This window comes from Cebus imitator, unplaced genomic scaffold (assembly GCF_001604975.1).
Source record: "Cebus imitator isolate Cc_AM_T3 unplaced genomic scaffold, Cebus_imitator-1.0 Scaffold135, whole genome shotgun sequence".
Lineage (NCBI taxonomy): Eukaryota > Metazoa > Chordata > Mammalia > Primates > Cebidae > Cebus > Cebus imitator.
Window position 1 is genome coordinate 5,208,786 of NW_016107450.1, and position 12,945 is coordinate 5,221,730.

General features: G+C 36.8%; 1 protein-coding gene and 1 long non-coding RNA gene across 2 annotated transcripts in view; both read right to left on the reverse strand.

Annotated features, from left to right (window-relative positions):
• The window catches only part of LOC108313279, a 19,489-nt gene extending 18,307 nt beyond the window's left edge, over positions 1-1,182 (reverse strand). The window contains exon 1 of the long non-coding RNA XR_001829014.2: positions 1,100-1,182. This is a non-coding gene — a long non-coding RNA (uncharacterized LOC108313279). The remainder of the gene's footprint in view (positions 1-1,099) is intronic.
• An 8,599-nt stretch (positions 1,183-9,781) lies between these two features.
• On the reverse strand, positions 9,782-10,466 carry LOC108313218 (high mobility group protein B3-like). The gene has a single exon (XM_037743098.1). The coding sequence runs from the start codon at positions 10,451-10,453 to the stop codon at positions 9,782-9,784; it is 672 nt and encodes a 223-aa protein (XP_037599026.1). The 5' UTR covers positions 10,454-10,466.
• Positions 10,467-12,945: the final 2,479 nt, after the last annotated feature.

Genomic DNA, 12,945 nt, shown 5'->3' on the forward strand with positions numbered 1-12,945 from the left:
ATTTCAGGTAAAAAAGGAATAATTTTTTAGTATAAGCAAATCTAAATTATTGCATGGGACATATTTATGCTAAAAACTATTCATTTCTTCTGACATCTAAATGTAACTGGACATGTACATGTTATGTTTTTATTTCCTGAATCTGACAGGTTTAACTCAAGGTTAATTGGTCCCAAAACCCAAGCTCTTTCCATGTGTGGCATTAAAGAAAAATTGGTTATTCGAATATGGTCTACATCATCACCATTTTTCTTGTTCTTTAGTAAATTCATGTTTCCTGTGTTTCTAATTATTCTTGACTACTCTCTGGTAGTCAAGAGAAGGGAATTATGAAGTAACTCAAATCACATAGTATTATTTCTAGCAATACTGGCAGAATTTAAGTGACCAGAAGAAGGTGAATTAAAAAATAAAAATTGTCAGGTGCTAACCTTCCCTGCGAAGGCTGCCTTGAGTTATCCATGCTGTGTTAAGCAGTCCCCTTCTGGGCTCCATACATTGCTCTGAAATATCCCTCTACCAGGACATGTCTCACACCTTATCACAAGGGTTCTCAACATGGCTATTATCAGAACAAGTTGGAGGACCTTCGTTAAACCAGAGATTGATGGACCCCATTTTCACCATTGCTGATTCAACAGGTCTGAGGTGAGCCTTGAGAATTTGCACTCTGCCCAAGTATGTTAACACTATTAGTCAGGGGACCACACTTTTTTCAAATTAAAAATTTTAAAGTTATTTTTATTTTATTCAGCTTTATTGAAGTATGATTGACAAATACAAGTCACATATATTTAAGGTATACAAAGTGATGCTTTGATGTAAATACACATTGTGAAATGATCATCATAATCAAGCTAATTAATATATCTATTACCTCACAGTTTCTATTTGTGAGTGTATGTGTGTGGTGAGAACACTTAAAATCCACGTCTTAGCAAATTGCAAGGGTACAACCCAATGTTATTAACCATAGTCACCATGTTTTATGTGTAAAGTTTGTACCCTTTTGCCAGTATCTACCTGTTTTCTCACCTTGTGACCCCGGGTAATCACCCTTCTACTCTCTGTTTCTGAGTTAAAATTTCTTAGATTCCACATACCAGCAAGATCATGCAGTGTTTATATTCCTGTGTTTGGGTTCTTTCACTTAGTGTAATGTCTTCCAGATTCAGCCATGTTTTCACAAGTGATAGGGATTTATTTCCTTTTTAAGGCTAAATAATATTTCTCTCTCTCTCTCTCTCTCTCTCTCTCTATTTCTCTCTCTCTCTCTCTCTCTGTGTGTGTGTGTGTGTGTGTGTGTGTGTTTGTGTGTGTGTGTGTATCAATCACATTTTCTTTATCCATTCATCCATTGACAGACAGGGACACTTAGGTAATTTCCATATCATGGCTATTGTGAATAATGATGCAGGGATGGCACTTTGAGGAACATGCTTCTATTCTTGTTGGTTTATTCCTTGTTTCTTTTGACAAAATGGTGAGATCCTTGATGATAACTGTAATGTTGACTTCTTGAAATTCAATTTTCCAAAAGTCACCAAAAATTAAGTCACCAAATTATTGTAGATTTACTATCAATATGTTTGGTTTGCCCCTGCTCTAGCATTTGCCCTGGAGAAAAAAAATGTCTGTGGTAAACTCTCCTAGACTTCATTTACAGTAGTTGTCAAACAATCTCTGTGGCTAATCCAGAGATGATGGTATAGGGGAGGACAAGTACACACCACGATATTGTTTGACTGTGTCCCTACCCAAATCTCACCCTGAATTGTAACTCCCATAATCTCCAGTTATCATGGGAGGGAGCAGTGGGAGGTAAATCAATCATGGGGGTGTGTTTTGCCCATGCTATTCTTGTAATAGTGAATAAGTCTCACTGGATATGATGGTTTTGTAAAGGGGAGTTTCCCTGCACATACACTCTTGCCTGCTGCCATGTAGGATGTGTCTTGCTTCCCCTTCACCTTCTGCTATGATTGTGAGGTCTCCCCAGCCATGAGGAACTATGAGTTCATTAAACCTCTTTTTCTTTATAAATTACTCAGTCTCAGGTATGTCTTTATTAGCAGCATGAGAACTAATACACACCACTAGAGAGAGGTTAAAATAATGTACACACAGACACAGTAAAGGGAAGGCACATTCAATCATCTAAATGAGCAAGGACAAAAGTAAAATTAAAAAAATTAATGTGGTGAAAGAACTTTTCATTGATCTAGCCTTTTAGTGAATTAATATAAGAAAACTTTTTAGTTGTTGTCCCTGAGTTGCCATTTACAAAGTGGCTTTGATCTCTTCTTGGACAAGACTTGTGTCTTGTTTACCTGTCCTCAACACATAAGTTAAACAGTAAGTACTTAGTGTTTTGGTATAATTGGTGAATAAATAAATTAATAGAGTTCAATTAGCCATGATATTTTTGAAGCTAATGACTGATAAAGAATTATTCAAATATCAAATTTGAAGGAAATCTGCAGTTTTTCCTACAAAGAAGAGCCTAAAAGTGATCATTTTATTAATAGATTTAATGCCATCCCCAAATAAAAAATGTGTCTCTTGAGAGTAGCTTCTGTTCTTTGAGACTATGATTTCATAAATTCTGTTTTTCCATCTGGCAACAACATCTTAGCTGTTTTGAAGAGTAAAAGTTCTTACAAAAATTACATAATAGCATTAATGAGGAAAGTAAAAATCAAGTCCACATCACCCTGCCTCCTGAAACTACAGTAATGTGGGTATTTCTGCTGATCTGAAAAACTTTTGTTGTAGCAGAAGATACGTCAGGGAAATGTTGATAATTGAAATTCATTTCAGAGAACTTTAAGTAACATACAGTTGAAAATATGGGTGATAGAACTGCTATCCCTCTATGTGTCACAAAGCTGGAATTTCCTTTAGTCTTTCCTATAATAGTTTAGAAGGAAATTTTTACATGGTCTAGAAATCATTCAAAAATGAACATCCCTCCCAAATTCATCTTACATCATATAATCTCATAATTGGAAGGAAGTTGAAAAATTATGTATTTAAAATATACATTCAAATTAGAATTTCCTTTTATATAACGACTGCCTATTTTTTCCTTGGCAAGGAGGTTCATTACTGCACAAAGAACACAAAAGTTTTAGTTGCAATAAAACTCTTTTTTTTTGTGTTGGACTAAAATCCAACTTTACTAATATATCAGATATTGATATATGCTTATTCACTTATTTAATTTGCTTGTTACTATGTACAATTATAATCATTTTTGAGCTGGGGCTAGTCATCAGGAATACAAAGATGGAACGCTGTGGTTTGCTCTCAAAGGTCATATGGTTTAGCGGGGAAAAAGAAACATGCAAACAAACAACAACAAAGAAAGATTGCTTTAGTGATGGCTAAGGATGAGTTGCATTACAGGCAGGAAAATAGCAAGTAGCAAGGCCAATATATTAAGATATATATATATTGTTCTATAGCACAGACTGTGTGTGCTGTGTGCACATGTGCTGGGGGTGGGGTAAAGGGGAAGTCAGAGTGAAGTGGCAGGGCACAAGGCTAATCACAAAAGTAGGCACACACATTCAGATGAGTTTATTTCTTACTCTGCAGGATGCATGGAAAAATGTGAAGCAAAGACGATTAGTAACATGATCATATTTTCATGTGAGAAAGATAGTTTTGACAACACTCTATAGGATATATTATAGATGAGATGGGGCCAGATAGCTATGTGAGGAACTTGCTGCAATTGTTCAGACTAGGCTAGAAAAAAGAAAGTAGAGAAGTCAGGAAGGAATAGATTTGAGATAAATTTAGAAGGAATAATTGAGAAGATTTGGTGACTTATGGTGTTTGAAAAAAGGGAGATGCAATAATATTTTACATGAACTCAAATTTTGTGACTTTGACCTTTACACCTCATGGACCAGCAGCATTGGCATGATCTGGGAACATGTTAAAATGCAGAATCCTGGGTCTCACTCCAGAAGTACCAAATTAGAATTTGCACCTTAAGTGGATTCTTAGGTAATCCCTTTGCACATTGAAGTTTGAGAAGCACTGACTGAGACAAAAGGGTGAACAGAGGCACCATGCTTGAAGGCACAAAACTCAGGAGGAAAACATAGTGGATTCTTTCAGGGGTGGGTTGTTCAGAATGGAAGAGAAGGATGATAACTTCAGTTTAGGCATATTGAAGAGTTTGATCTGTCTGTAGAAGATCCAATTGAAAAAGCCATTGTGTATAAGAGTCTAGATCTCAGGAGAAAAAACTATTTCAGCAACTACCAGAGCATAGGAAATAGTGGGACTAGAGGAGATTACCCAAGAATATAAATAGACTAATGACCAATTATATTTTGATATTGACATCAGATCCCTAGTCATTAGAAACTTAGAATATTTTCAAGCCACTTTCTTCAATTTGAACCATTTGAAAACCTATTTCAGTCCCCAAAGATGGCCCCAAACAATCTTTCCCTCCTTATATGTGTGTGCTGTTCTTCACATCAAGAGGTAGTACTCAATTACCTTCTCCTTGAATCTTGACTATCCTAGAGACTGGCTTTGCCAAAGCAAAAGTATTTAGAGTGATAACCCAGGGCTTCCAAGCCCAGGCTTTAAGAGGTCTAGCATATTCTACTTCCTTTCTTGGGGTAGCTCAAACCACATGGGGAAGCCATGTGAAAGAGAACTGAGGCACTACCTTCAACATCTCCAGCAGAGCTCCCAGCTCACAGCCAGTACCACTACCAGATATGAGTGACCCACCTTGGATATTGCAGCCCAGTGAAGACCCAGATAACTACAACTTAAGCTGACATCTTGTGATTAGAGCTGTCTAGCTGTACTGAGGTCAGTCAACCCACAGAATTATGAGATATGACAAAATGGTTGTAGTTTTAGGCAATTAAGTATTGGCACTGGTTTTTTATTTAGTAGTAATCTAATATTTGGGTAGCTAATTGGACACAGGATGCATTTTTAATAAAAAAAATGCTTATATACATGTCAATAAATGATAGATGAAGAAAATAACAATTTAATTTAATTGGCAATAATTATTGCTTATAATTAAATAACCAAGCACTAACTTTGAGGAATCTCTTTCCACTGTTAGTTCCTTCGCTCTAGTTACCTTTTCTTCTATCCTCAGCTTCTGCATTCCTATTGTCATTGCTTTAGTTCAGTCTCTGATATCTATTACCTGGAATACCGTAAGGCTCTTTATACCTTCAATTGTGCTTCCTGGGTTAGCCATTCCCTCTTAATGCCATCAGAATAATCTTTCTAAAATGTATTTGAACAAAGAGTTTAATGTTACATCATTAAGTATAGCATAAATTAATTAATTCAGTCATTCAGTTAACTGCTTGTTATCAAGGCATGAAGGTTGTTTATGATTTTAGGTGAATCTTACTCCAGTTCCACCTCCTTCCAAGAATTTTGTATTACTCATACAGTGATTTTTTTTTGGGGGGGGGGATCAATCTATGCTGGTTTATCTTCTATTCCCCAAATCTTTGGCATGTACTTCCAACCCTCTGTGCATTTTTTCTAGGCCTTATTGCCTTTCTTCCTTCCCACTTTATTTTTCTATGGTAACTGCCCTCACCCTTCAAGGTTCAAGTCAAATACTACCTTCTTGGCTAAGATTTCTCTATGCTACTACTCAGGAAAAAATGGCCTACTTCTCTTGAACCTCCTGTGTTTTTTAGCCATTTTAACCAACTAGAAGTATCTTACTAAGCACACACTGTGTTAAATACTTCACATACAGTGTTTCTATATGAAATTTTAAAAAAGAACAAACAACAAATAGAACAGACAAATTCTAAAAAAGCATAGAATTACTACTTCCATTTCATAGATAAGAAAACTGAGATCTGGGGATCTTGTAACTTGCCCAAAGTCACAAAGTTATTAAGGTTCAGGGCCAGACTTCTAGACCAGGCTTATCTAACTCAAACAGCTGAAATCTTAAACACCAAATTATGTTGTCTTTTTCTATGAAGTATATTTTAGTCTCATTTGTACTATTGTCAGTTATGCAAGATTCATCTCACTTTAGACTTTAATTTCCTTGAGAAAAGGAGGTCTTAATATCCCTGCAGTTAACAGGGTGTTCACTACTTCTCTGATAAGTGATTTTCTAAATTGATTTAGTTTAACTCAGGTTAGTGGTATATACCATTTTAAATAACTTGCTATATGCCTTGCATGGTTCGATGTGCCAGGGAGGAGAGGAAAAAAATATACCCTAATGTTCCCTACCTTAAATCTTGTAATAAAACTGGAACGGGAAGACAGATATTACTACCACCCCAGCATCATACACAGAGTTTTAAACAATTGTGCTCTAACAAAGATCTTTTTACTGTTAATCACTCTCTGTACAAGCATTTCTTTCACACATTTTCTCTTCCTTCTATGTTACTGAAGTCCAGTGTTCCCAACATTGATATGCATTGTAACAGATGGCGCTATCCAAGAAAGAAGGGGACAAAAGTACTCACCTCATGTTAAAGTCTAAGAAGAGATAATTTATTCACCTGACACTCGCTGCATTGACATACAACATGAGCTCATTGTTTTGGCAATCAGCATACTACTACTTCTAGCAGGGGAAAAACACAACAATCTCCTTCTGTTTCACAATCCCCTATTTCCAATTTCCAGCCTCATGCACTCTCTTCCTACACCCAGTGTTAAGTACTAACAATGAAGGTTTTGCTAATGTGAAGATAGCGTTGTTAACTACCAATGGAAAAAGTACATTTTTTTTTAAGTTTACAGAGGAGCCAGAAAAGCTGCAGCTTCTACCCACTCCCTAGATTCTATCCACCACAATGAAAAGTTGATCGAAGTTATAGATCTTCTTCTTAAGCAAAATGTCCACCAGCAATATTTGATATTGCTTCAGTGTGATTTCTCATGAACTCACAGAGGATCCAAGGGCTCCCTATTCATAATTCTAGTCTTGGAATGTGTGACACAAGAGGCCCTTCTCCATTGCCAATCCATGCCTGAGTTCTTTCTGGTCATGTCCCATCTTTCATTTCATCCTTTAGCAATTTCTGAGATCTTTTGTAATGCATAAAACAATGAGGCCTCTCTTGCCTTAATGCCTTTGCGTATACTGAACTCTCTGGGGTTTGCCTGGAAGGCACAATTTTTACCAACCTTCAAGACCTGGCTTAAGAAATAAGTTCTCTGAGAATTCTTTTCCACATTTAAAGCCAACTTAAAATTTTCTTTCTGTATATTCTCATCAAATCTTATGGAAATGACCATCAAATTGCACTCTAATTGCTAGTCTGTGTCCCCACTTAAAAACACTCCTTAAGAGCAAGAAACTTATTTATATATATATGTATTTATATTTTTATGATATATTATGCAAAAAATTCACTGCGTTTCTGTTCAACAAATGGCTGAAAAGTGGCTCTCTACTTCAGTAGCTTTGTGGGTTCTGATTTTCAGATTGCCTGGCTTGATACCCTGGCTCTACCACTTAACAAGTTGTGTGATGTTGGGCAGTCACATGTCCCTGCAGTTTCTATGATTATGTCTCCAATCAACTCCACATCTTTGCATCTCTGCTGAAAACATGAACCCTTGAGAGAGAGAGCACTGAATTGACTGCATTTCAATATCTGTCATCTTCTGGCCAATCTGGGTAAGGAAAGGAAGATCTGGAATGAGAGACAGCCATTTCCTCCAGGACCACACAACTTGGGGAGTTCCCCAAAAGAAAGATAAGGGTGCATCAGGGACTGGAGAAGGAGGAAATGGGAGTTATTGTTTCATGGCTATAGAATTTTGGTTTTGCAAGATGAAAAGAGTTCTGGAGATGGATGGTGGTTATGGTTGCACAACAATGTAAATGTACTTAATGCCACTGTACAGTACACTTAAAAATGGTTTAGATGGTAAATTTTATGTTATATATATCGCACTAATGTTTTGAAAATAATTAAAAGATAATAAAGTTAAAAAACAATGCAAATAGGAAAGAGAGTATTGACAGTCAAAAAAATGTTGAGTGTTCATGACAGAGCCCCCAAAAAGAAATGCTTAGAAATTAACTAGAGCATTGCTGACCTCAGGGGTACTTTGCTGCGATGTGGCCTTGGGCAAGATTAGATTGCTCCTGGTCAATTATTGCTCTGTTTCTACTACCTGCCCCTTTGTAGCTCCTGTGGCTCCTCTTTGTTTTCCAGGTCTGCTCTTCCAAACTCTGTCAATTGGATGGGCCCCTGATAACGTTCCAGTAAATTTCTTTTCTGCTTAAGATAGCCACAGTCTATTTCTTTTACATGTAATTAAGAACCCTGACTTATAAAGACTTTTATAAGCCTCCAATGAGACGGCTTAGAAGAGATCCTGAGGGGAAAACTCCCAAAATAAAGATTTGAGACCCTTGTGAAGTTGTCTCATCCCACCTAGAGATTTTCTCTAACCTATATTTAATTATTCCTTGTAAGAGCTGAGGTTTTATTTAAACAAATTTTGTGTAAGTCATACTTCAGGATTCATCGTCCTTCTAACTTCTCACATTCTCTCATGCCTTCCTTGACTGGTCCCTTTTGCAGTGCTTTTCTGACATTTCCCACATTCTTAGTACATGCTTTCACTGGGAAGGAAGCAAACTTGTCTTTGATGCTCCATTTACTCATCTATGTTCCTGACTCGGCCATGATTCCTATGAGAAAGCAGATCATATATTAATGTCTGTATACCTTCAGCACCTAGGAAGTCCCTGGAATCTAGTAGATCAATAGTAAAAGAATTAATGAGGAGGAAAGTGAGTGGATAAATTGCTGAATGCAATCAGTTTGGTCTGGAAAATCCTACTGGATTGTTCACCTCCCCACTGATTTCCCTTTTCCCCTCAAGCTCTCTAGACTGAAGATACTCCGTTTGAAGTCCCATTACCATAGTCAACATTTCCACCATGGCTAATAAATTAGCATCACTTTGAAAACAAAAACGATTCCATTTTGCACTTGGAATGTGGCTCTGTGAATTAGAAAGGGCAGGGGTGTTACTCTCCCTCAGGCTTGGAAAGTCTCTTGGTGTTTTATGAGGTAACGATTTCTGTTTTTACTGGATTTGCCGGTCTCTAGCTTGCCCCTGGGAGCCTGAATGAATGCCAAGAGTATAAAGAAAAACAGCATGCTCCCTGCTACCTAAAGACCAAGTAACCTCCTAACCGAGAGTCATCTATGATTGTAATTCTGAACATGGACTTTTTTTTTTTAAAGAGAAAAAGCAAGTAGAATTAGGTCTAAATACATGGCTTTGTTAGAAGCAGTTGGTAACAGGTTCCTTTTCTGCTCATCTGCCTGTGGGAAAGTCCTGAAAATGAGGCAACTAGGAAGATTTTTTTTCTCATGATGGTCTTCTAAAGAAGACCATCATGAGAAAATATGTCAATTTTTATTGACATATTAATATAATATTTACACATATTTATGGGGTACATGTGATAATTTGTTACATGCATATAATGTATAATGATCAAGTCAGAGTGTTTAGGGGATCTGTTACCTTGAGTATTTATTATTTCTATGTGCTCAGAACATTTCAAGTCCTCTGTTCTAGTTATTTTGAAATACGTGATTCACTGATGTTACCTGTAGTCACTCTACTCTGTTATCAAACAGTAGAACTTATTTCTTGTATCCAACTGGGTGTTTGTATGTTTGTATCCATCAACCAAACTCTCTTCATTCTTCCTCCCTCCCTGTATACATCCACACATACCCTTCCCAACCTCTAGTAATCTTCATTCTACTTTCTTTTTTTTTTTTTTTGACAGGTAAACAGTTTTTTTTAATTCATCCTCCTCTTCCTCCTCCTCCTCCTGCTCCTCCTCCACCTCCTCCTCCTCTTCCTCCTCGTCTTCTTCATCTTCCTCTTCCACTTTTTTCCAGGCAACTTTAGCGGGATCCTTTGCACCATCAAACTTTCCTTTCGACTTATAGTCAGCAACATCCTTCTCATACTTCTCCTTCAGCTTTGCCACCTTAGTGATGTAAGCCTGCTTTTCGCTGTCATTTAGGTTATTCCACATCTCACCCAGCTTTTTTGCCACGTCTCCAATAGAGATGCCAGGGTTTGTGGATTTGATCTTGGGGCGGAATTCTGAGCAGAACAGGAAGAAGCCAGACGGTGGCCTTTTGGGGGCATTAGGATCCTTCTTCTTGCCTCCCTTAGCTGGTCCATAATCCTTCATTTCCCGATCATAGCGCACTTTATCCGCCTTTGCCATTTCATCAAATTTAGATTTCTCTTTCCCGGACATTGTCTTCCACCTCTCAGAGCATTTCTTGGAAAATTCTGCAAAATTGACAGGGACCTCTGGGTTTTTCTTCTTATGTTCTTCTCTGCACGTCTGCACAAAGAAGGCATAAGCAGACATCTTGCCCTTTGGTTTCTTGGGGTCACCTTTAGCCATCCTGACTGTATTGTTAGCTAGTCTCTCTTCATTCTACTTTCTACCTCCATTAAACCAACATTTTTTAGATTCCACATGTGAGTGAGGTTATGCAATATTTGTCTTTCTGTGCCTGGCCTCTTTCACTTAACATAATAATCTCCAGTTCCATCCATGTTGCTGCAACTTACATAATTTCATTCTTTTTTATGGCTGAATGGTATTCTATTGTGTATGTATGCCACATTTTCTTTATGCATGCATCCATTGATGGACACTTAGGTTGATTCAATATCTTTGCTGCATTGAATACTGCTGCAATTAACATGAGGGGTACAGATATCCTTTTGTTACGTTGATTTTTTTCCTTTGAATATATAGCCAAGAAGTGGCATTGCATGATTGCATGGTAGTTCTATTTTCAGTTTTTGGTGAAATCTCCATAATGTTTTCCATACAGGTTGCACTAATTTACAGAGGCCTGTATTGGTCAACACTACCTTTTCTCTGCATACTTGCTAGCTTCTGTTATTTTTTGTTTTTTTAGTAAGAGCCATTCTAATTGGGGTAAGATATCTTTATGTGATTTGGATTTGGATTCACTGATTATTAGTGATATGGAGCATTCTTTAATATGCCTATGGGCTATTGGTATGCCTTCTTTTGAGATATGTCTGTTAGTGCCCTTGGCCACTTTTAAGTGAAATTATTATTATTATTTGCTGTTGAGTTGTTTGAGTACCCTGTATATTCTGGATATTAGTCCCTTGTCAAATGAATAGTTTGAATTGTTTCCTCATATTCAACAAGTTTTCTCTTCATTCTGTTTCCTTTGCTGTGCAGAAGTTTTTGGTTTAATAGAGTCTCATTTCTCATTTGTCTATTTTTTATTTTTTCTGACTGTGATTGCTTTTTTTTTTTCTTTTTTGAGACAGGGTCTGGATCTGTAATCCAGGCTGGAGTGCAGTGGTGCCACCCTGGCTCTCTGCAACTTCTGTCTCCTAGGTTTAAGTGATTCTCACATCTCAGCCTCCTGAGTAGCTGGGACTACAAGGCATGTACCACAATGCCTGGCTAATTATTTTATTTTATTTTATTGCATTTTTAGTAAAGATGGGGATTCACCATGTTGGCCAAGCTGATCTCAAACTCCTGACCTCAGGTGATCCACCCACCTCAGCCTACCAAAGTGCTATGATTACAGGCATGGGTCACCATGTCTGGCAATTCTGTCTGTGCTTTTGAGGTTGTAGCCATAAAATCTTTCTCCAGGCCAATGTCTTGGAGTGTTTCCCCTACATTTTCTTCTAATAGTTTTATAGTTTCAGGTCTTACATTTAAATCTTTGATCCATTTGTAGTTCATTCTTGTATATGGTGAGAGACAGAGGTTCCGTTTTATTCTTCTGAATATGGACATCCATGTTTTCCAGTACCATTTATTGAAGAGGGTGTTTTGTTTTCCCAATGTATGTTTTTTAATACCTTTTCAAAAATCATTTGGCTGTAAATACATAGATTTATTTCTGGGTTGACCAGACAATGTCTGTTCCATTCGTCTACATGTTAGTTTTTATACCAATACCATGCTGCTTTGGTTACTGTAGACTTATAATATGTTTTGAAGTGAGATAGTGTGATGTCTTAGCTTTGTTCATTTTGCTTGGGATTGCTTGACTCTTCAGGTCTTTTTGTCCTTCATTCTGTTGATGTGATGTGTCACATGTATTGATTTGTATATGTTAAACTATCCATGCATTCCTGGGACAAATCTCTCTTCATCATGTTTTATTATCTTTTTGTTGTGCTTTTGTTTGGTACTACATTGTTGAGAATTTTTGCATTCATGTTCATCAGGGGTATTGGCCTGTACTTTGCTTTTTTTGTTGTGTCCTTTGTGTAATTTTGGTATAATGACAATACAGGCCTTGTAGAATGGGTTTAAGAGAATTCTTTCCTCTTCAATGTTGTGAAATAGTTACAGGAGAATTGATGTTAGTTCTTTTTTATAAGTTTGGTAGAATTTGGCACTGAAGCCATTTGGTCCTAGGCTTTCATTTGTCAGGAAACTTTTTATTATTGATTCAATCTTTTTACTCTATATTGGTCTGTTCAAGTTCTCTATTTCTTTTGAATCAATCTTACTCCTTGTATGTGCCCAGAAATTTATCCAAGTTTCCCGGTTTGTTAGCATATAGATGTTCATAATAATCTCTGATGATCTTTTCTATTTATTTATTCAGTTGTAATGTCTCCTTTTTCATTTCTGATTTTGTTTGAGTCTTTTGTCTTTTTTTATTAATTTAACTAGCAGTTTATCTATCCAAGAAAATGCCTTTTCATTATTTTGATCCTTTATATACATTTTTTGTCTCTGTTTTATTTGGTTTTTCTCTGATCCTTATATACTTTATTTGCTTCTACTAGTTTGGGTTTTGGTTTCTTCTTACTTTTCTAATCCTTGAGGCACACTGCTGTACTGCCTATTTGATATAATTCTACTTTTTGATGTAG

What these genes read in the sequence shown, in the direction of transcription:
- LOC108313218 (XM_037743098.1), bottom strand. Translation starts at nt 10,453, where the DNA reads ATGGCTAAAGGTGACCCCAAGAAACCAAAGGGCAAGATGTCTGCTTAT.